Raw genomic sequence first — 25,021 nt, forward strand, 5'->3', positions numbered from 1 at the left:
CCCGCCCCGCCCCACGGCGCATGCGCGGCCGGCGGTCTGCGGGTGCAGACAGGCAGCACGGCTGGGTGGAGGCAGCGCGCAGAGCACCCAGCGAGCGGCTCCGCACCGAGGCTTTATTAACGAGAAGCGCCGCGCCCAGGGCTATTTCTTCTTCCCCGGTTTCCTCTTGGCAGCGCCTTTTCGCAGTCTCTTGGTCTTGGCGCCCCGTGCGCAGGGCGCTGCCTTCTCTCCCACGAAGGAGGCGCCGTGCACGCTGCCGCTGCCGCTGGGTGCCGCGCTGCGAGCCCTGCCCTTGGGGCCGCGGGGCTGGCCGGCGGCTCGCCGCGCCGCGCTCCCCTGCTCCAGGCAGCGCTTCACACGCACCTTCCTCCCCTGCAGGGCCGAGTCGTTGAGCTTCAGAGCCAGATGCACGGCGTCCGTGTTCTGTGGGAACAGGCACGCGCCTTAGCCTCAGCACGCTGCCGGCTGGGGACCTCCCGACACGCGGCTGCCATGAAAATGAGCTCTTGAAAATGAGCTCTGAAACAGCTGACACGAGGCGTGAGAGACAGAGGCAGAAAGGAGAAATTGGTAAAAAAAAAAAAAAAAGGTCTTGGGCTGCAGGAGGTAAGCTAAGGAAGATGAGGCTGGGAGAAAAATACGAGAAGCAAGTCATACAAAGCCTAAATGGGCAGAACTAGCCGCAGAACTGGCAGGAGAAAAGAATTCCGCTTATATTTTGAAACAAGAAATGGGAGAATGTTGCAGTTACACCAAGCGAACCCATCTTTTCCTCCTATAAATCTTTTCCTTAAAGGTCATTTCTTTAACCCCAATGTTTTGCAGCTTTTCTTTGTACTTTACCTAAAATAGTCTGCTTTCATGAGCTTCCACAGGACTGGACTTCCAAGCTACTTTTAAGGTACAAAACAATGCTACCACGTATCACATACATATCCAAAATAGCAAAAGGTCAGAAAAGGCTGTAAAAGCAAATCCCAGCTCAGATTTTGAAGAATTCCCAGTGTCCTGAGTGTGCCATACATACGTACCTCAAAGAGAATGTAGCCAAAGCCCTTCCCCATGCCGGTCTGCCTGTCTCGCACAATTCGCACTGCTACCACATCTCCGCAGTCAGCAAAGTGTTCTCTCACGGCATCATCGCTGATGTCTGCAGGAAGCACAATAAAACAGACGTCTCCTCAGTCAGAGTGACCACTTCAAAAGCCTACCCCAAATCCAAATATTTTATATTTTACCACCTTAGGTACACAATATATGTATTTAGATAGAAAATTTTATGTATCAGTGCATAAGTATTGGTGGTTCAGAAAAATACCAGCTAGTTGACAATGCAGACTTTATAAAGGGCTGTTTACTTTGACACTCACCGATTTGCTAGCTTTGAAGAGTACAATACAAATTACAAAGGAGAATGAAGGCAAAGATCAAAAGATTTTTAAAAAATAATTTCATTTATGATTTGAAAATACTGAAAATGAAGATTCGTTAAGATTCTTGTGGCTCCTTCTTATGCTGAATTTTGTTTCTAAGAATTACTAACTGATGATACCGAGCTTGAGCTGGCAGGTCTTGAAGCCTAATGCTCACTGACCTGGATGGGGGAGACGGGATTAATATTACTGAGCCTCACGTGTGGCCATTACCAGCATTCTCGGTCTCACACTTATCCAACCAGAAAGACAGGTGTGATGCAGCACTACTAAAACATAGGTTACTCTCTTTTCTGTACAGCTACACTTCAAGCTGTGGTAAGTCCCTTTACACAGCCAAAATTGCATCTGTGCTACGGGGAGGGTCTGAATTTAATGGTACAGGTTTAATTGCAACGATGGGACCTCAGTGTGCAGTTCAAGGTGCTGAAGTCATTTCCAGAGCACTGCAAATGCCCAAACTGTTCTTTTCTGCAGGAGGCACAGAAGCATAGACAGCACTGACACAAGCTGCACACAGCAGAGAAACCTCACCAAACTCAGATTTCTCACTTCTCAGATTTTCCGACAGGTCACGTTTTAGTGTGAAGCCCCAGACCCATTTATTTCAGCACGACCATGAGCAGTACGTGACAGCAGTTCTGTGTCAGGTCATCAGCACGGGGCATCACCCTGCATATTTACACATCCACACCATCCCAAAGCAAGATGCTCATCCCAAGCATCCTGACTCCATCAATACCCTCGTGCGGACCACACCCGGCAGCGATCCCTTCATCTACTCAGAAGCAGCTGAATACCCACTAGGCACTCACCCAAACTGCACAGCAAGCACCTCCACAACAACCCATTGCTAGCAGCTGCCTGGACGGAGCCACTCAGCCCGTGGCTCACAGACAGCATCAAAAACAGCCCTAACTGTGTGTCGTTTGGAAGTGGTTCACAAACAAGTTCCAGCACATGTCTGATAGTTTATTACGCTATGGCTCTATGCAGTTTGGTCATATTTAAGAAACATCAAGTAACAACAAGAAATAAAAGTGCTTGTAGTTATTGAAATGTAACAGAAGAAAATTCACCTGCAGCACTTGCTGGAAACTTACCCCATTAGGTGTTTCAGTCAAAATATAAAACTACTATTTTAACGATTCCAGTAAGTGATATTTAGCTATCTAAACAAGATACCCTGAAATAACAATAAATAAAGAAAATCCTAATGTCAACATATTCCAAAAAGTGTTAAATAATGAGGTATGAAAATCCATTTTACTTACCATATGAGAGATTTCCCAAGAATACAGAACGTTTATTGTCATGCTAAAGAAAACAAGGAAGAGGTAAGACACTATGTTACTTGTTATAAGAAAAAACAGAAAATTACTTTGAGTCACAAACATTACTCACCAAACTGTTTTTTGATGCGATGTCAACTCTGATGTGAAATCCACTAGCAATTTCTGTTCCGTTTCTTTTGGAGTCAAAAGAAAAAGGTAATATTTAATTTACAGTGTCCCTGCATAGTACTCTTCCAAAAGCAAATTTACTTTTTAGGTTTGAAAAAAAATATTTTAATTCAAGCAAAAGACAGGAGGCAGTTTAAATTTATCCCTTCACACTCTGCGCTTTCAACATGAGGAGCAAAACCAAGACTTACTTTTTTAGAGCCTTAATGGCGTCACATTCTTCCTTAAATACAATGTAAGCATTAATGTACTTCACATTAGGGTGAATCTTACGCCTGGAACAGGAAAAAGACATGCATTTAAATAATTCTGAAATATTGTGCAGTGCAGAAACACTTGTTAAACATGTTTATATCTCCTCTGTTTTGCACACAGGAGCAAATTCAATTCTCTTAACGGCTGAGAAGCTCCTTATGTCCAAGGAAGTCCCACTGTACATCTTAGCTTCTATTTGCACCCAGATTGAGCGTCCTCAGTGCAGAAATACACCCGAAGGAATTAAAGACAATTACTGCACTTGTATTTCAGCAAGAAGGTAGACAACCTAACATAATTCCTTACTGCTATACTGGGCACATAACACCTTTTTACTTCTCAAAAAACGTGCATACACACAAAGGTAATTTCAGAAGTCAAAGAAACAAAAGAAAAAATGAATATAGCTATATATATAAGAACATTTAAAGATCATTTTTGCCTTAAAAAATAAAGCATGAAACTCACAAGCAGAACCTACTTTATTGCTGCTAACTTTTTGGATAAAGTGTCTTCTGCTGGAACCTTTAAAATAAAAAGAGCTTATGTTAACTAGTGTCAATTTATCTTAAATGCTTGCTCTCAAAGACAAAGAAGAAGTCAAACGGGTTCCACTCCCACCCAGAGTAATGTAGCCAGTACACAGAGCAGATGATGTAAATGGATATTCTCAGAGATGATCTAGAAGTAGCTTAAAATTACACAGCTGGCTTTAACCTGATCTGTTATGTTTCTTGAGTTCCAAGACAATTATCTTCAACTGTTGTACCCAGTACAGTGATTCACAATCAATACTCCTTAGCTCCTGTAATTTAAGAACAGCTAAACAATACCTTAGTTAAACCCCCAATAATACAGGCTTCCTTCTGGAACAGAAAACACAGCTCCAACTGTATAAACGGCTGTTACAGAAAGTGTCAAATGTGATGAAAGGAAAGATGCACCTGTGGTGCCTCTCCGGTAAAATCTCCAGGGCTTCTTCTAATGGTAAAATGTACCCACCCACACCCGCTTCTGATTTAATGAACGTACAACCCTTATAAACACTATCCTGTAAGGTCATGAAAGTAAATGCCATGTAACCGCGGAAGAAACAACGTACCACAGAACGGAATCGAATGGATTCTATTTGTCCATATTCTTTAAAAAGGGATTTCAGCATCTGAACAGAAAACATTACAGATATTCAATGTATTTTTGCATCCTGACAACAATTATTGTTGAACACTTAATTACTAGTAAGATTTTTACACTATTTTCATTTCACTCATACAAGCTATGTTTACGGACTACTAAAAATAAGCAACTTGTAACTACTTTTGTATTTCCCGTAGCAGCAGCTTATGTTAGAGACTGCCAAAACTGAATTCACACCCCTAAGTATAGAGGAAGGTATAAATTTAAAATATTTTAGGCAACCATCTGAAATATTATTTATGTTCAAAATCAGAAGCAGATTTAAGCTTTGTACTTGCAGTTGTCATTTATTAAGCATTATTAAATTGAAAAAGAAATCAACCAAAAGAAATCTTCTACCAAAGAAAGAGCAACTGCAGCCACTGCTGTAAAAAGCTCAACCCCACTAAGCCAGAAGAGGCTGCCTCTAATGGTTACTGCTGAGCGTTATTTCCTGCTTTCACAAAAAGCAATTTTAGTCACAAGCACATACAAGTTCTCATGAGGAAACAATCCCTTAAACCAAGGTAACTTTCATCAGCTTTTTCATTCTTTCAGCTGCCAGAATCCACTCACGTACCTGAGCAGTGGAGTTGACAGGTAGGTTTCCCACAAACACCGTTCTTTTGTTTTTTATCATTTCTTCTGCCTCATTTTTTTTCTTTTGTTGTTTTAGAGTTTCTGAATTAACACCACTTTTGGCGATGGCACGAGAAGTCCGTTTCGCTTTGCTTTGAAATAGTTTTTGCTCCTCTTCTTCATCTGCCTGTTCTAAAGCACTCTCCCTTTTCAGAAAAAGAGAAGCAAATTATAATTGATGGGGAAAAAAACAGGACATTTGAGGTAAAAGAACTGAACCCTCCAAGACAGGAATTTTAACTTACAATTTTAAATGATTACGTTCAATGTAAATTTTCAAACATTTTTGCCTGTTGTGCATTACACATACATAGTTTTCTATATTATGGAGCGGTCAGGTATCTGCTGCCCCAGACCATGGAACTCACCGTTATGTGTAATTAAACAAGAATTCAGAAGTACGTTGTTTTGTCTAAAAATGAAGGGAAAGAAATAATCTTTCTACACCAGAAATAAGAAGAGATTTTATGCTTCCTGGCATCCACAGCACTCACAACAGACAACCTTTTGGGATCCATCACTAACAGATTTCTACACAAACAGCATGAACAATAAGCAAGAAGGCTGCTGATACCAAAACACCAAATAAATTATTCTGTTTCTTGGGCATGAAAATGCAACACTATCAGAGACGTGGTATTAGCCTCAGGAGCTACAACCAAACAAATGTCGATATTCAGGAACTGAACAGAGACTAGCTTCCTGCTTGAGCTGACAGCACTTCAGTTGCTCCACATGTTTAAGGGAGCTGACAGCTACTAACAGAGCAGGTCTGCATCGCAGCAGTAGCCAGTGCACTACGGACAAGTAGCTCTGGCTGTGCCTTGCTTCTACTGAAAACGCCTCTGCTCCTTTGACTGCAGGACTGCTGGATAAAGGCAACTACAGCTCAAAGCATCACCTTGTACCAGACAGGAGAGCAGCATCTGCATCTCCAACCTCCAGCCCTGCTGGCTCTCCAACAGCAGTTCTGCATTCCGCAGACCAAGAACCTACCTCTGACAAGAAGCTGAAGTATTTTATTGCCTTCTGGTGCAAACTATGGGACGCTGCCACAAGCTTCTTCAAAGCCATCTTCTTAAACTCCAGGTTGAGATTAATAGTAGACTAACGCTTTGTTGTTTCACTAGACTTGTAATGTTAGGATTAATCTAGATGGATTTTTTTCTTTAGTCCTACTTTAAGAAGGTATCACCTACTTACCTGTTTGCCAACTTTTTCCCTGCTTTCGAAAGTTCCTTCTTTCCCGTTTTCTTCACTTTTACAGGAGGTTCTTGCTTGTTAGACGAGCTCTGATCTTCTGATGCTTTCTCCACTTCCACATGCTTTCTCTTCTTATTTTCCTTGAAAAAAAAAGTTACAAGAAATTAACTTGAACAACAAAACTCCAGAAACACCTTATGGTTGCTTTATGAGTTACGATTTATTTAGAGCGCCACCACGTGCCCGCCCCCCCGGCAGAGCGGACTCACCCTGGGCACGGCCACCAGCACGGGCGGCGGGGCGGCGGCGCGGAAGAGGCCGTCCAGGGGCCGCGCCGCCGCCCCGGCGCCGGGGCAGAGGCTGCCGAGCACCTGCCCCACCACGTAGTCGCCGCCGGCCCTGCGCGGGAGGGGAGGGGAGCGGCGTTAACGGTCAACCGTAACGGCCAACCGTAACGGCCAACGGCCGCCGCGCGAGCGGCTGAGGGGATATAGGAGGGGTGGGGGGGGGAGCAAGGCGCGCGCTGACGCACCCGAGCAACGGCTCCGCGGCTCGCCGGGACGCCGCCATGGCTGCGGCTGAGTGCAAGGCGGCGGCTACGTCACTTCCGGCGGGAGGGGCGGGAGCGGGGCTGAGGGGCGCTGGAAAGAAGGGCGGGCAGCGGCACGGCCGGCAGCCCACAGCCCGCTGCGCCCAGCGGAAATCCCAATTTGCGCAGTTTCAGCTTAACGGAGCAGCGGGGAAGCCCGGGGAGGTGGCTAACGAGGAACCGCTCCGTTACCCCACGTTAAAGCAGCCAGTGACTGTCTATCAACGGGGGAGTGCTGGCACGGGCAGGCTGATCCCACAGCCTGTGGCGAGGGGGAGGCTGAGGGCACCCAGCTGCAGCACCAGCTGCACCTCCTGAGATCGAAGGCAGAACCGAATTACTAAAAGTGATTATTATTAAAGTTATCCCCAGCAATCTCAGATCACTGCTAATTATGAAAAAAGCATCCAAAGCTCATCAGTCATTTCTCATCCTCATGAGTAATCCATCATTGTGCAGGTGCAACAGTATTTTGGCCAGCTGAGTGAAGGCTACACATGGTGTCAATAGATAGAATCAGCCTTTGTTCACATTTCACTTCCACCATATCAGAACTTAACCAGTAGTTATTAAAAGTCAGCACATTTCTCCAGGAGCTCTCGTATTCATTGCCGAACTACCTGAATTGACACAAACCAAAGCTCATCTTTATTTCAACTGGTTCCGCTTTAATGCTGTCAACAGGCAAAGCTCTCCTGTTCTGCTGAAAAAAGATTAATTTGAGCTGACTGCTAAGAGGAAAATGGGGCCAATGTGTATCCAGTCTAACTCATTTTCATATGTTTATTAGCAAATGGTATTTAATGTGGTTTAATGTGGTGTAAACTGATTCTGCAGCTTGGTGTCACTTAAGTACCCGTAATGTGTTCATTTAATTAAACTGTTAGAAACAAAATCAGGGATTCACAAACTATGGCATTTTATTTCAGAGGCCTTTGCTTACATTTGTACAATATATTACATAATTCTCCATTTTCTGCAGAACCTAATATATATTTTATAGCTTTTTTCTATAAGCTTTTCCTTCAATGTTTGTCAACAAATTTTTACAGTCCTGTACAATTCTGAATACTTTGAAACCATTTTCAATAAAATCAGTTAACCTTAAGCACACACTACGAAGACTGAAAATGCTTTTCTTAGAAAAGTCAAATGTAAAGGATTCTGACACTCTAGCATCTACAAACAAAATGCTTTGAATTCTTACATGTTGTATTGCCAGAAAACAAAGAAAAACATGCCAGCCCCTATTTCCCCAGCCAAAAGAAGTACACAGAACTACAATTAAAACAGTAAAACAATCTGTACAATAAAGTACTGTGTATTAACAGTGCCAGGTATTAAATAGCTTGAATGAACACTTCCGCAATATACAAATGTCTTACAAAGGTATATAATTAACAGGAGAGAGCTTGGGATTCATACAACATAAAATCAATACAAGTGAAAACAGTTTGAAGTTGGTTTTGGAATTTGTACAAGGCATTTAAAAAATTAAATGTCTACCACTCAGCTAGCTATTTATTTTAAAAACAACTACCCTTTCGTGGCAGTGTTCATATCAGCAACCACAAATTATAACCTCACACCTTACTCGGTCTTGAAGTCCTCTCCTTGAAGCTCGTAATAAAATAAGCATTACAAATGAAATATTTGTTGCTTTAAGGGAAAAGAAACATTTACAAGAAAACACAAAAATATAACTGTTATAATCCATTATGAATAAATATACACTTTAAACTGGCTAAATACAATCTTTATACATTAAGATTTAATACAGTTTGTTAGCCATTTTCTTCCTTTTTTTTCATAATGTATTTTATCAAAATTAAAAAAAAATACTGTTTTATAGAAAAATGGCAAAGTACAGTAGTTTCATTCCAATTAATGGGCCATTAAAACCCAGAGTAACCTATTTAAGCCTAATTCAAACCTGTAAACATTAGTCAGTTTTGTTTGTTTGTTTTTAAAGGAATCCTTGTATTTGGTTATCAGGACTGATGTCAAACATCCTAACTGCAGGTTTTGAATTGAATACATGTGCTTGACGTATACAAGTAAGCCACTATAAGGTGACTTAGCAGTTAAAAAACAATTAGCTTGTACAAATGAAAATAGGTTCAATATTTGTCATAAATAAATGGAAAAATATCAAATGTTCCAGCTTTAACAAAATACCAGGGAATACATGTACAGTAAGCCTTACCACATTTATTTAGATCAACCCAACAACTATATGCTTATTGTACTGTCTCTACAGGCAGTGAACAGCCTCCATTTGCCACAGTGGAAGGCCTTCGAGTCACTGGACTTACAATTCCCAGACAAGTTGGAAACAATTATTGCTTGAGGAAAAGCAGTTTGTTGTACTTTTTCTTCATAAAAGTGCACTTAAGTGCAAAGTTAGCTTGTCAAGAAACAACTTTAAATACAAAATAGTGCTTGTCTGAATTTTGTGCCACTGTGCAGTATAAAAAAAATCAAAAAAAAAAAGAGTGGCCCTCAGCAGCCATTAAGTGCAAAGTGCTTTGGCAAGTCCTGCTGTCACCTGCACTCAACTGACATTCCATTCTGTGATGAACTTGACATAGATGGCTCTGCTAACGTTAACATAACCGCAGCCGTAATGGAACTAGAGGAAGGTGATGAGGAGGAAGATGACGTAGTAGCAGCACCTGCACGGGAATGAGAAAACACAGGTTTTACAAAGTTTACATATTAAGCAGTAAAAAGGTTCTCCCATTTGATGACAAGGACTTGTGTATCCTGACTCCAGCATCTCAATGTCTAATAATTAAAAATACCTCAGTTTCCTAGCTTTTGTGGGCAATACTCTGAAAGGCAAGTTAGGCTGTGTTCAAAAAAACAGAACATTGCCCCTTGCAGCCCCAATTCACTGATCAAAGAACACCAAATGTCATTTTTCCCCACAAGCATGCTCAACAGCTCCCTTCTCTCTGCAAATGTACACTGGCAGAGCCTTGTCCCAGCACTGAACCTGCCCAAACAGGCAGCTCTGGCAACCAAGCAGCAACTGTAGTGCCCGTGTAAAGGCTGCAGCCCCCAAAATCTTCCTTTACATGGCATTTCAGCCTTTCTTCTTATAATCAGTGCACAGTTAAATATGCAGATAAAATGACGTGTGGAGAAAATCTTCTTAATGCTGTCACAGAAGCAGGCACACTAGAACATTCACTTACAGAAATGAAACAGCTTCAGAGCAACGAGACAGTTTATTTGACGGTTTACCTTAAGCTCATATCACTTATGCTAAGGTGAGAGCCTTAACTAAACACACAAGAAATATTACAGTAAGCTATAGTACAAGTTGAAGTAATGTTATTCAGAACCTCAAGATGTTTTGTCCACAGCTTAGAAAAGTTTATTAAACTTTTTTTTCCTGTATAAAGTAGTTCTGCTTAAATAAGAGCAGATGTAGATAATACAGATAATATAGAAATAGATAGCCTGCCTTTTAATGTGTCATGTCTTCCCCCTCGTTTAGTTAAATATCACTGGATACCTGAATTGTACCTTTTAAAGATCATAAAATAATCATATACAGTGTTTTAAATAACAGGAAAAAATAACACAAACCCAGAGTTTTAAAGGCACACATCTTCCTAAAACATATCTAATTCTTACCGACACCTTAAGCACATGACATGTGACAGCCCTCTCAAAGAAGAGGCTAGGTCCCAGCACTTACTTTCCCGCTCCTTTTTCTTTAAGCGCTTTCTTCTTCGGTCAATGGAAGCCACCTCAGATTTTAAGGACAGGTAATGTTTCCTGATTTCCTGCAATTTTTCTTGAAGAACAGTTATGCGCTCTGCACTAGTCAGATTTTCCAAGTCAGCTGCAAATGAAACAACCTCTGTTAATTACTGTACTGCAGCACTTCCAAACAGTTCTGAACGCCAGTGAAGTGGGAAGTACTCAAATCTTAGTGACATGCTTTGGCACAGTAGACAGCAAATCCAAACATAGCAACAGCAACTGCTGTTTATTACCACAAACATTTGATTTTTTTTTAAGTGATACCACCAACAGATGCGCTTTTTTTTTTTTTTTTTTTTTTTTAAATAAAGGGAGTAGGAGGAGAAAACACATGCATTCCTCTCCATAACGCACTGGCAAATAAATAGAGACACGTAATGAAAACATGGGCCAAAACGAGCTTTGAGTCTGCTGCTTTGAGTCCTTGCTAGAGCTCTGCTTGGTCTAGTACACCAGGAAGGTCAGTTGTGCCTGACTTGCCTTGCTCATTCGGAAAGAAGCAGGTTACGACAGGAATTAGAGTAGCTGTGGGATGGTTCTAATCTAAACCCATGGCATATGGGCATAAGGTACAACAAGATCAGGTCTCTTCTCTCCCGTATCTCACATGGGGGGGACATGGACACCGGCAGCACAGGAGCTGCCCTCGGGCTGTTCCCAGCTGGGAACTCTTCCCAGTGTGGTGCACACCTGCGGGGGCACAGCCAGGAAGAAGCAGCTGGGTCCAGTCCCCTTCAGCCACAGGTAAGCCAAGCTGTACACACTCCATCCAAAAACATTTAAGAATCATTGAATATACTGTGGGCCATCTGAAGCCACATTAGTCCTCCCCATCAAAGAACCAAAAGCCACAACTGTACAAGGCTGTGGGGAGATGAAGAAAGCTCACATTCTGCAAATATCCTACGCCCTGCAGCAGCAGGAAATGCGTAAATAGCACTCCAAAATCCAACTTGTTTCCTGCCAAGCAGAGTTCGCACATGCCAGGTAGCAAAGGTAGACAGGAAGGAGAAAAAGCTCTTAAAGTATGTTACACAAGGAAACTGCCCAATGAATCTCAGCAGGCTGAAAGTGACAATAGAGACAACATTACACAGTCCTGAAGAACTGGAGAATGTAAAGTTGGCTGTGAGGAAGAACTAGGAGAAACATTCTTTCAAAGTAAGAGTAACAGAGATTAAACTGTAAGAGTAAAATAGATTGCCAGGCAGTAGAAGAAAATGTAGAGTCAGATTCTCTCAGCACGGAAATAGCTGGTGAAGGGGAGAGTTCCCTAGGCATAAGGAACATTGCTAGCAAAAAAAATAAAATAAAAAAAAAATCTCAGAAGAAGTGTCTGCACAGTGTGCTGTACTAGCTCGTTCCTGTTCCTACGTTACACGAGGAGCAGCAGCCTTCATGCAGCTTGCGACTGATCACAGCAGAGCATAATCCTCTGAGAGCTTCAGGAACCTGACACATACTAAGGTCATCTGTGAATATTGAATGAGATGTTATGGATTATTTTAAGGAGTCGTTTAAATCACTCGTCATACAGCTTCAATTTGACCTTTAAAAGCAAAGAGAAAATAACTCACACCCATCCATGGTTGATAGTAAGGAGAACAGTTTATTGCTGACTAGACAAATTCCTAGATGCTAAGAAAGAGGGCTAAAAATAAAGTTTTTGTTTTAATACAATACTTTTTTTCCAATTGTTTCCTTATTATTATATGGAAGAAGAGGGTTTTAGTTATCTAGTATTTTGTCATATTTCATTTTTCGTCCCATTGCAAGTAATGCTGCAATAGCATAAACAGGCTGGCAATGAAGGAGTTGCACTAACAGCACTGAAGCTACTGCAATGTTTTTCAGATTGGTAAATGTGTGATCCCTTCAATGCTGTGCTCTGCACCACGTATATGTGTACCTGTAGCTGACTGTACACACTGCAAGTTCTTATTACTAGAAACAGTAAATGTGCCCTCGTTCATTAGGGCAAAAGGGAAGGAAAAAAGTTACAAGTCAATCACTCAAATGCCTGAACAACAACTAGAGAATGAGGAGTAGAACAAGAAAGCATTAACACAAGCAGCACATACAGTGGGTAACATTCATGCCTGAGTGAGAGGTCAACACAGGATGGCAAGAACAGTATGTCAGCGCAGAAGCCATATCTAAAAACGGCATTGGAAAAGTGGGATATTTCAAGAAGTGCAATTCAAGAAGCATAGCTTGCAAGTATTGCAAGTAAATTGCAAGTACAATTGCAAGTAAAACAAAAAAATAAAATCAGGATTTGTGACAAAATTGAGCAAACTAAGGATAGAATAATTTTCAGGAAAAAAGGCAAAAAACCACAAAACTTAGCAAGTCCTCTTATTCTATATTCTAAGACCACACCGGGCATGTTTTGAAGAAAATACTTACACATTTGGAAACTCCATTTGTAAACTTTGGGCAAACGATTATTCTGTTCTTTGAGATCAGACTCCTTCTCTCCATTTTTCCCACATTTTCCTGGAGATTGTGTTCTTGCAGGTGATTTGGTTTGGTGAGATTTCATGCCAGCAGAAACTGATTTGGCTGGCTGAGACTTGGACAGACTTTCACCAGCAGATAGTTCTTCGCTATCGCTGCTGTTTGCTGAAGAAACAAGATGACAGATTACAGAATAAATACCTTCTTGCCCAAAGCAAATCTTATCAGAAGCTATCCCTGTGCTAATTTTCATTAAAAATGAGTTTATCTGACTGAAATCCTTTCACCTTAAGATGACACAATCTATCTGATATAGTAGCTTATCACACAACCCTTTGCATCACAGATGCCAGAAGACAAGACAAAACAGGCAGTCATAAGGTGGAGCCTTTCTAATTCTGGCATACTGTGAAAGCTGTGAAAGGGAAACCTTCCAGCCAGTTGCTCTGCAGGTAGATTCGTAACTATTATGTGGACTTATGGGAACCAAAGTCCTGCAGAACTAGATACAAGTATCAGACTGTAGCTCCATAACCACCCTGAATACTGACAAGGGTGTTGCTGAAAGCGTGTGCATGAACCTGGAGGAACATGGACAGATTTCTCAGAGGAAGATTCTTGCATAAGATCCCAGCTACTACAGGTTTGCGTAGCAAAGATATATTCTACTCTGAATGGTTCAAGACAGCAAACTTTTTCTTTAGAGGTACATCCATATTCATTCTGACTCCATTAGAAAATAAGGCAATATTAATAAACTGCTTCTTAGCAGTTCAGCATGTCAGCATAGGTGCAAAAATTATCCACGTATTTGCTGAGACTATACTTGCTCCTTTTTCTAAAAAAAAAAAAAAAAAAAAAAAAAAAAAGTTAGCAAGACTGATAATTATGTCCTATTTCCCGTTTAACTTTTTTAAAAAATAATGATTTATTGATATATGCAAAGCTCTATCCAGTTTTAGAGCTAGTAGATACAGGTGAGCAATCCTAGGGGGTGTGTAACACAAAAGAGAATAAACAATTGTCCTCTTCCTTAGCCTTATGTCACCTTTATTTATTTATATATATTTTAGCACTGACAACTTAAAAAATATATGACTAGTGAGTCTGAATTATGTAACGTTATGTATTAAAAAATCCTCAGATACAATGTTCTCATTTTTTAATTGCAGAAAAAGATCTTCAACTGACTGAAAACAGAAGAACCTGACCTCACACTAAGATCACCAGCTATAAAGCAACAGGCTCAACTGAACACTGTTTTCCAATGAAACTGCCCAAAGAATAGCAACAAAATAATCCAAAAGATGAAATTTATGAGGAATGATTAAAAGAATGATGGGTTGTTTAGCTTTATAAAAGTAAATCTGGAGTGGAAGCAGGGGCAAGAAATAATTCAACATACATCTCATGAAGCAATGGAATAAAATGTCGAGGGAAGCTGCACAATCTCTATCGTTAGGATTGTTTTTAAAAACATGTTCAAAGTAATATTTAATCAAGAGAACCTTATGCCTCGCTTGGTATTGACTGAAAACCTCTCCTGGTTCTGTTCTTTATGATCTAGTTACCTACACGAGCAGCTTTATCGAGTATACCTGCAATTTGCAAAAAGCGCTTTTTGCTTACAACTGACTCCATATTTTTATCTTTTTATTGCCTTTCCCACAACAGTGCCTTACATCTAACCAAAAGAAATGCATACATCTGCCAAGCACCGTGCACAGTACAAGGAACAAGCCTAGCCTTGAAGTGCTTGCATCCTGACAAAGACAAAGGTCAAGAAACAGGGATAAATTCACCAAATCAAAGGGAACAATGACAAAGATATACACAGTGCATTAGTTTCTACAAATTCTGTTTGTTTTGTTACTTTAATAGGTGGGGTTAAGGAAGGAAGGAAGAAAGATTACAGTAGAAGATTAGTGAAATGGAATGAAAATGGCCAAGAGAATGTGAAGGAAAGATCAATGAACAGAAAGGGTGGGTACAGCGAATACAAGAATCATAGCAGAAAGTACAGACTTAGTAGAAGATGTTAAAAGAAAGTAAAAAAAAAAAAAAGAGAAAAAAGCTTTAAAAAACAAAACAAGAAAACCCATCAGTTGTCCTTCTTGTTTTACTCGCTAGCTGACTGTTCACTGTTTTTTATTTTTTATTATTATTGACTAACAGTGGGATGAGACAGTAATTGATTTTTTTTTTTGTCTCCTCAACACGTATGCATTGGTCTGTCAAACAGCTCTGCATTTATTAAGCCTCTCTTCACCAGCACTGTAGTTTCTACTCCGATTAGCTTCTACAACCAAAAAAATTGTATGATTTACTGAAGACGTAAAATATGACAAAGAAAACAGAGCCTATATTCCTCTGGAATTATTGATATATTTGTTACTGGAAGAGATATTAACTTGTAAAACACATCCTGCAGAAAACACAATGTATGGTTTCATCCAGGTCCCAGTCTCCCATCTAGAACACAAGATCATCATGCCACAGAAATTTTGATTTTTTGATTTTTTTTCCCCTGTGGTAACAAAGACCCCAGTCCTAGCAGGTGTGAAATGCTAACTCTTCTTAGTCTTCCTGAGTTACGAGATTTTAATCTCTAAGAAATAGGTCCAGAAAAGACACAAGACATTTAAAAATACTTGAGCATTCAGCAAAAACAGTTTCTTCATTTAATCAGCGTTAAGAATTCCCTGATGAGAGCATTCTGTACTTAAAATACATTATATGTAATAAAATACATATTGATCTTATTTGCAGGCTTCTTCTATAATCCTTAAAAGAAATGACATCTCACTTCACACTGAACTGCTGTACTTACTAGTTTTACTCTTCTTTTTGTTGTTCACAGAAGATGTTTTGTGACTTCTTTTCTGCTTTTTTGAGGAGCTGCCTCCTCCCTGAGCATCTTTAAGTCTCTTTTGGCCTGCACAGACTATAATTGAAAGAGGGAAAGAAAACAGTAAATACTCAGTCTCAGAAAAACACTTCAAAGCTTAAGTTTATAGACAACAAGGCAACAGTTCCTGTCTACACTTAAAACAGCTCACCTTTCTACTTATACTGAAAAGAGGAGGTAAAGGAAGATGAAAAGCAGATAAAATTTCTTGGTTAGAGTACATATGATTCCAAGTAACTTTTTTCCTGTGTGCTATCAGAAGTTCTCCTGAACCACATGGAATATAATTAAGCACATTAAATGCCCACATTTATTTGAAAAACTTAAGAACTATTGGAACTAAAATATGTCGGTAGAAGTCTGTCACTCTTGAACACACTTGGAAGCTGTGAGAAAAAAAATGAAACTATCATTTGTTATCAGTAATTACATTAATTGAATATGTTAAAAAATCTTAGAAAATATTAAAAAACGTAAGGCAACAAAAAGAAGGCTACAAAAAAGAAGGCAAAAAAGTAAAGCCTACTGGTATTTGTAACTACAATGGGGAAAAAATAGGAAAGGAAAATAAGAATTTTAGTACACCTGTTAAAAGAGCAAATTTTAGGACTTGTTCAGATGTTGTTCCACAACCTCCTGACTTGCAGTTAGAAGTGCCTCCTGTAACAAACCTTTTAAATTAAGAAACTGTAAGCTCACCCAATTTTCTATAACAGCCGGCATGCTGACAAAGTCAGAGACGAAGTCTAATGCATGTAGAAGTAATAATGTGCAATTGTGTACCCGAGTAATATTGTACAATAATGTTAAAGAAAACTTATAACAAGAAAAAGCTTCTGGATTTCATGTGCCAATCATTTCCTTTTATACCAAAAAAAAGTTGTAAGCCTACATATCTATAAATTGCCTGGCAAAGTATTACCAGCTTATTTATTGAGAGCTACAAATTCACCTCTTCCAAACTTTCTCCTCTGTTTAAGGGAACACATTGCATTCTTTCAAAAGAACAGTTCAGCAAAAACTGAACTGTTTTTGAAAGTGTACCTGTAGCCGACTGCACAAACACACTAGAAGAGTCATATAAGTAGCACACCTTAAGGGCATCTTGAGAAAATTCAGTTAATTATTTTTATCTCAGTCAGAACTGAAACCTGTGGAGAAGAAGAAATTACTTCTGCTATCTCAGGATTATTTTCAGTCACATATTTTTTCCTTAGGATTAATAACTTGTAGGCAGGCTAACAGTTTTAAAAGCAACTGTACTCTTGATGGAACTATGAAACAGCCACTGAATCCCATAAAAATAAAACTCTCAGATCCAGTCTTGAAAATAGTTAAAAAGCAGTTGGTACATTGATATGACACACAAGTATTAACAGAATTTAATATCCTTTATATTCTAGTAGTCTCAGGATGGCAACTTCAATCTGCAAAGTCATATCTGAAAGTGAAATATTGCTAATAAGGTCAATGTTTGTGATTGTGAGTTTGTTTTGTGTGTGTGTGTGTGTGTTTTTTTTTTTTAAAGATTAATTTATTAAAATGCAAGTTTGAAATGGCTGCCTAAGCAAGCAACGATTGGCACTATTCTTCCCCTGAAAAATCAGCTTAAAGAAAGTCAAAATTATATCTAAGAAAACTGTATCTTCTACTTGCAAGCAAGATTTTTTTTTTTAATGCATCCATCTTGTTACAATAAATTTTTCCTACATGATGCGTTACAGTTCACTCTGGGCTTTTATAAACATTATTCTTATATAAGCATTATAAACGTTAATGCTATAAACATTATTCTTATATAGTTCACTCCTCATTAAAGCCAAGAAATTCTCACTAATTGGCCAAGAAAGTTCCTGACAGATCCTTTCATTCACTAGATAATTATGCCATTTTCACAGATTTGAAGTAGGCAGCTGGCTACTACTTCCTCCAACTATTTTCCAGCAGTGTAACCATAGCAGAATGAAGATACATCAGCAACACAAAAATGAGAGATGGTTAGGTTGAAGACACCTTTGTTTCCCCTTTTGTTTACCTTTCTCAGTATGCTCTGGCTCTGGTTGATTACTACTACTGGAGCTGACGCTGGCATCAAAACCTGTTGGAGAAATATTTCCCTCGGACTGGAGGTCTTGCAGCTCCCCTGCAACACTGTCCACCTCTATTGTGCTATCGGTTTCACTTTTAATGCTTCGTATCTCTTCTTGATTTGGTGGCAATGTCTCTGAGACAGTGACACTGGACTGATGCCTGCTGTCTGTTACGGTTACAGATGAAGGCGACTCTGGAGTCGTGGGAGGAGTATTAAGCACTGAGTTACTGCCACTGCTTGGAAATTCAACTTTCTTTTCACCCATCTCAGCTGGTTTTTCCTCAACAGGTTTAACATCTGCACTAGCTGGCAAAGGTTTTTCAAGTTCCGAGCTGGGCAAAGAAATGTCTTCTTCCGCAAGAGTCTGAAGCTGCTCCTCTGCTGCAGCATCCTCAGGAGCAGCGTGCGGAGGGGAGGCAGCAGCTTCAGTGTCAGAGTCCGAGAACAGTTCCTTCAACGTTTTCTTCGGCCACTGTCCCTGAATACTTGACCAGACATCTTTTCGATCCTTTGCTCTGGTGTTCTGAAGTCTTTCATCAGAGTTATTTAGAAGCTTTATCCTTTTCTCTGCCACTTCAGAAAATCCTGAGTAGAAGGTACCTGTCCGTAAAGACTTCCTTTTCTCCTCTAATCCATTGTACTTTTTAGTAGGAGTGATTTTCAGCTTAGATTTGTCTTCCTCATCTTCATCTGAGGAGCTGTTACTGCTGTTTTCTAAGCTAAGGGAATCTTTGTTTTTGGACTTCTCATCCTTCCTGTTAGGCGACACAGTCTTTAAAGATTCCTCTGTGACACAGTATCTTCGTTTACCACGTTTTACCTGTGGTTTTGCTGTTTTATCCGCTACCTCCCTTTTTACCTCCTTTCTCTTCTTTGTGGCTTCATCTTCTCCATCAGAGTCAGTATCTTCAGATAATTCTTCCATCTCTTTTCGCAGTCTTTCAGGAGACTTGGAACCTGACTTGGGCACTACTGCATCTGTCAGAACTTTAGTTTCTTCTGGGAGGGCTGAACTGCTCTGTTCTTCTTTTAGACACAATTCATTTTTATCTTGGCTCACAGCTTCGTGTTGAGATTCCTCTTTGCCATCAGTGTGTATGTTCTGGGCACTTTGGTCATCTTCCTGCTCACTGTCATCAGAACTTTCAGAAGCTGGTTAAAAATAAAATTTAAAAAAGTTTGTCTTGATTCCTATTACAAATACTACTAGAAAAAAAATAAAGAAAACTGTACAGATATGAACTCATCCTAAAAGCAATTCTAGTAGTACATGGTTTAAATTGTATACTAGAAAGACTTCACAGATTATTCTTGTTCTATTAGAATGTATAAAGGCTAAATTAGGAACCAGGAAAATTCTGTATATAGAACATCTCCAGGAATTTCTTCCAAGGAGGTTCCCTAATTTCTGAAGGGGTAGAGAAAGCATAGAGGACAACAGCTTTCACTTAAATAATGTTGGTTATAAATTGATACAATACGAACTTGTTCATAATAAACCTAAACAGAAATTGAAAGAAGTGCCAAATTATGTGTGTTTTTTCTTTTTTTTTTTTTTTTTGTAATGAGTTACAAATACTGCCATTGCATGCCCTTTTTCCAAAGTCCAAAACAGATTAAGAGAGTAAATTTTCCCTGAAGAATCCACAGTCTAAAAGGACAGAATAACAAAGACAGTGGAGAGTATATCTAACAAACCCATCTGGTAACCAGCCTGGAAAAATGAACTGAATGCAATAGCAAAAGGCACTTGCAGAACTATGTGGACTCTGAGAGGGAAGACAAAAGAGAGAAAATTCAAGGTCAGAAATAAAGCAACTGAGAAAAGAAAAAGATATAATGGAAAAGGAACCAGCAGACATGCTGAAAGGACACCTAGCTTTATTAATTCCACTTTTCAAGGTGAGAAAAATTCATGGGGTTTTAAAAGTTACATAAATCAGAACTTAAGAATTTAGAAATAACATAGGAAGCCAAAATGTTTTGCTGTATATCAAAGGAAAACACGGAGAAACAGAATGCAATTCTTAAGATTGTTAATATACACTGAATCCACAATACCCATTTTCAGAAAAAGGTGAATGCTGCTTTTGTTCAAGGGTTATTTCTGAAGATGTTATAATGAAAGTAACAGCCAGACTCAGAGGTGTACAGTTGCATCATTTGCTTTACATCATCATTTACTGCCCCTTCAAAGGCAATTTTACAAAGTTTGAAAAAGTTTATATACAATACCTTGAAGCCCATTAATGATAGAAGTAATTTCTACTGATTTAACAGGAGCTTGCTCAGTGTTTTTGGCTTCAGCGCTGTCAAGTTTGGACCCAGTCTCAGGTGATGTGCTGGTGTGAAAGGGTGGTTTTGACAAACGTCGCAATTTGCAATTTTTAGGAGAATACTTCTCTTCCTTCTCTTTGTCAGTTTTATTCTGTGTGAACGAAAAGATGAAAAACTCTTTAATCTGAGCACACATCTTAACACAGAAAATAGTCAAGCCATGCTTACAGCTACCTTCAACATCCAACCTGAAAAGACAAGCTTTCCTCTTTGTTGCAAAACCTAGACATACCTTTCTACGACCCATGCTGAGATATTTATACCAAGGACAGGAACTTTGTCAATGCTACCAAAATAGGAAAGCAAACACAACCAGTGCTCTCGCAGCCACGGCACTGCAGGATGCCAGGCTGGGCAGTGACCAGTATGGGAGGGCAAGGTTATGACACCCCGCTCTGTCACAGGGCACAAGGAGCTCTAGAACAAGACTCAGGTTCCAGAGGTGCCATGGTGCTGGAGGGGAAGAGGAGGAGCACTGACATCTGCAGTGGAAAAGCTATCTTGTATTCTACTGTCCAAAGGATATATCATAACCTAAGCTTTAAAGGAGTGGCTTTTGAAAGAAATGCTGTGAAGTAAAATTGCAGTCACACATAAATGGAGTAGTCATAGGTTTGCTCTACAGAATCAGGATAAGGAGCTCCTAAATTCCACCTCCCAGAGTTGGCTCCAGCACTGATGGATCCTCCTGTTTTAAGTACATACTTCAATCCTAGAAGAAACACAGGGAAGAGAAGCTTCCCTTCCCACCCTCCAAATGAAAGAATAACTTCCATGAAAGAAGTTTTACTTTTTACCATCAAGCATTTACCATTATGCCTAACAAAAGGTTAGGAATGCATGCAAGGTAACCGAGGTATTTAAGAATACCTTAAACCAAGGCTGGGGGAGAACTGGGGAGAAAAAGGGAGAGAAGCTACCTTTATTTTCTTTCGATGCTTAATTTTTGGTACATTTTTGTCAGCTGGTCTCACTATCTTGTCTGCCTTTATCCACTCATCATACCTAAAAACATTAAAAAAACACATTTATGGTTTTAAGCAAACAACCTCAATACCATAAAATAAATGAATAGAGATAAAATGCTAGCAATATAAAAATGGAATTTAAATAAAGGCATCATTAGTATACTTCACAGTATGTAGAGCTCAAGCTAAGGTTCAATTCTTTATATGCTTGGACATCTAGAACAAAGTTTTCTCACACTGATGGGCAGAAGTCAAAGCTAGCACTTATGCAGTCTGCATCAATCAACAGGAAATCCATGTATATAGGTAAAACAAACCACCAGAAAGTTAATTCTGTATGGATCTCTAAGAGAAATGCTTTGTATTATATGCTGTAAAACACTAACAACAAAATAAATTCTTACTACTATATAAAATATGACCAGTAACAAAGGCAACCCTTTCCAGTCTGAGTACTGCCAAGTGATATTTTGAGTAGCTGACACTTGGGAATCACTAACTCTTAACACTAATGCTTTTCAACTCATTTTCAGGTGTTTCCATTCCATATCAGAATTATTCTAGACTATATACAACTGCTCTCTTATCTTCTAAAGCTGGCCATGTTAAATATAAACATCAGACCAGAGAAATATGTTCTTATTAAGAATACACTTCACACATGGAACCGTACTTCCTAGTTTCACTGCATATTCCTGAGAAATTGCAAGAATCAGTGGAAAAAAAAAGTAAATATCATTTGCTGTCCTACTTCAACTGTGAAATCCATAATTGTCTGAATAAAAAAATAGCTCAGTTAAAAATTAGTATTTATTCACTTCTGCCTCAGCGTACAGCCATACAGATTTTGAGCCCTTTAGGTAAAGATGAGAATGGAGGGGAAGAAACCAACTAACCAAAAACACACCCGGAGGACTAGCACAAAACTGAACATGACGCACTCATGGCCACGCTGGTTTCCCAGCTGGACTTACTTGACCACCAGTCTGATATATAATGGCTACTGACAGAGGCCCAATTCAGCTTCTGTGCAACTACTGCCAATTATATGTATGATACAGATGAATAAATTAAGAAGGATTATTACCAAAAAAAAGTACAAGTTCCCAACTCACTTTCCTGTATATTCTAAGTTAAGACCTAAGCAAGGGATCCCTTAAACTAAATAGTGTATTTTATAGCTTAAATTCCAGACTACAATACAGAGAAAAAGGAACACCTCAGAGCATGACATAGAAAGGAGAAATAATAACTATCTTCAGAGTCCAGCAGTAGTCTCTGACAAACAGTTTTCCAAAACATTTTTTCTTTTTCCCTGAGCAACACCACCACAAATCAGGTAATTAACAGCAGCCCCTGCAGACTACAGCACACTGAAGTTACCTATACTCCTGCAGATGGAGGTGTAGTTGTACTGTTATACCAGGTGACACGTACGTAGATACGCTCAGATTTCTCACCAAAACCTACATGAAAACTCTTCAGAGCTAGGCCTGATGAGAGCAGATTCATAATCATGGCAGTTTCAAGTCAAGAGTTGCCATCTCAGATTTTGATACAGTGACTCACACGCCTCCTTACCACCAGACTACCTTTAAAAACATACAGCCTCATAAATCCTGAAGCACAGAACCTCTCAAGGATCAGCCTCACACCACAAAGAGGAGCCAGCAGGTACATGTTTGTTGCTTACAGGGTAAGGAAGGGGACATACGGAGGAAACACTCCAGCCCCAGAACACAGTTAGCAAGCTGTGTTTCCTCCCATCCCACAGCCTTCCTAAAGGCTGGGGTGCCCCCAGATTCCCATGACATAAATAGATAGGGAAGGGAGGATGCAGCACATGATGATGGTAGACTTTAAGGCATCAAGCCTGGTGACCGTTAATAAAAGCAGAAAGAACATAACCACAATGTACCATGTTATTTTAATGGTAGGCAGTGGATTTGGTATGGAAAAAACTATTTCTGTGAGACTGTGAGAAACTGTACTTGAAGCAATCTTTCCTCAAGTCAAAGACGTGCTTTCATAAAGGAACAATGCTGAGCAGACTGCAAAACGGATTTCACAATCCACATAAATATTAATATTTCATTAGGTCTAAATGCATACAGGAAAAGAGCACTGGGACTGAACAAATGCACAGAGCAAAGCGATTATTTTCACTGTGCCCTTTCTACCTCAGTTATGTTGCCACAATAAACCATTTGTTTTCTTATTGAAAACGCATACTGCGAGCAAATACAACCCTCCACATAGGCAAAGCGTGGGTAGTGCATGTACAGTGCTTCCAATTAGCTGCACTGCCTGCTCAGGCAGCAGCTGGAGAGACCAGGGGCGTGCTGAAGTGGTGGAGGAAGGCAAATGCAGAGAAATCCAAGAGGATCTGTAGACACCACAGATTTTAAACATTACATATTAGAAGCAGTAGTCACAACGCATCTCAAGGAGCACAAATGGAAAAATCTGTGTTTGTGACGATGACAGCTCCTGGCCAGAATCTATCCTGCTCCGCTCCTTGCTGTGCCTCGAACAGCAGTCAGAGCCTGCAAGGAGCTCCAGCACTGCAGAAGCCACAACCCTGCTCTGGCAAGTCAGATGTCCACATTTCGTTCCTCTGCATGGCACAGGCTCCCTTCGCTGCACACACGTCAGTTGCATACAGTTTGCCTAAGCAGTGACAAGTGTCAGCAAGCCCAAACAGATCTTGCAAGCAGAATGCATCCAAAGCCATAGCCAGCAGCCTGATCTAATGACAGTTTCCTCTCCTTCATGGAGAAGTAACCTTAAAACTGTGCAGTGCCTCAGGTCCCAAGCTGCACCTGAACTATACACAAGTCAGACTAGAGTCTTTCTGTATAGAACTGCACCTTATTAAAAGAGAAAAAATTAGATCTCTCATTTCATCACTAATCTTGCCTTAGACAGTCTGCTCACAAACCAAGAGAAAAATAGAAAAATAATTGAAGAAGTATGTGCTTCCCAAAGATCTGTTCTGTTTCTTCTACATTTGCTTACCTCAGCTCCCAAAAACAAACAGCTGGGTGACAAAGGGAAAGGAGGAAAGATGGAGAAGTGTTCCTAAATGAGTTTGCACAGAGTCACTTGAAAAATAAATAAAATAAACCCTAACATATTCTCAGAGATGGCATAGTCAATCCTCCACAGCACTACTAGAGGGGAAAACAAAGAAAAAAAGTGCACTTCCCCAGCCTCTAGGTTTATCCTAGCAAAGGTGCCACTTTGTCAGGAAGACAAGTGACCTCAAGGAGCTAGTAAACCCTAGCAAGTTCGCTGAGAAGCTCCAGTCTATTGTCTGCCTAACACAGAGGAATTACAAGGTTTTGTTGGCTGCGATCAAAGAAATGAGGAGATGAGTCTGGTATCAAAAGCCTGGAGTATGAGACTAAGACTCCAGTTTTTATTTACTTAGTTTTTAATAAATCTCCTGCCATGCTCTCATGCGTGGCTACACAATTTTACTTCCAGTGGTTGACTGTTAACTACAAAATTTATATCTTGGGAACGCTTCAACAAATCAAGACAAAAGTAACACTTTCATGTTCATATTTCTGAAGGAAATTAACAAAAAAGCTGAAAATAATAAAACTTAGTTTTAAACCTTTGGTATATTTAAGAAAAATGTATCTTATGTTGTGCCATTTGACGGAGTTAAAAAGCAACATAAACTCATTCTGAACATGCACCCTTTGTTTCTCAT

At 39.8% G+C, this 25,021-nt stretch overlaps 2 protein-coding genes across 3 annotated transcripts in view; both read right to left on the bottom strand.

Annotated features, from left to right (window-relative positions):
* Positions 1–62: 62 nt before the first annotated feature.
* Positions 63–6,760, bottom strand: RBM34 (RNA binding motif protein 34). The gene is made up of 11 exons (XM_084283634.1): positions 6,702–6,760; positions 6,439–6,568; positions 6,170–6,309; positions 4,908–5,112; positions 4,254–4,313; positions 3,633–3,676; positions 3,088–3,171; positions 2,838–2,901; positions 2,708–2,750; positions 1,032–1,150; positions 63–423 (listed from the first exon to the last, which is right to left on the bottom strand). The coding sequence occupies exons 1-11, from the start codon at positions 6,737–6,739 to the stop codon at positions 142–144; spliced, it is 1,209 nt and encodes a 402-aa protein (XP_084139760.1). The 5' UTR covers positions 6,740–6,760; the 3' UTR covers positions 63–141.
* A 1,303-nt stretch (positions 6,761–8,063) lies between these two features.
* Positions 8,064–25,021, bottom strand: part of ARID4B (AT-rich interaction domain 4B) — an 85,723-nt gene continuing 68,765 nt past the window's right edge. For both annotated transcript variants that reach the window (XM_084284548.1, XM_084284547.1), the window contains exons 18-24: positions 21,253–21,337; positions 20,231–20,423; positions 17,939–19,147; positions 15,826–15,939; positions 12,945–13,160; positions 10,468–10,614; positions 8,064–9,433 (exon numbers count right to left, since the gene is read on the bottom strand). In XM_084284548.1, coding sequence (XP_084140674.1) covers positions 9,303–9,433; positions 10,468–10,614; positions 12,945–13,160; positions 15,826–15,939; positions 17,939–19,147; positions 20,231–20,423; positions 21,253–21,337 — 2,095 coding nt within the window. In that variant the 3' untranslated portion in view covers positions 8,064–9,302. The remainder of the gene's footprint in view (positions 9,434–10,467; positions 10,615–12,944; positions 13,161–15,825; positions 15,940–17,938; positions 19,148–20,230; positions 20,424–21,252; positions 21,338–25,021) is intronic.

Source organism: Netta rufina (genome assembly GCF_964035555.1).
Source record: "Netta rufina genome assembly, chromosome: 3".
NCBI classification, from domain to species: Eukaryota; Metazoa; Chordata; class Aves; order Anseriformes; family Anatidae; genus Netta; species Netta rufina.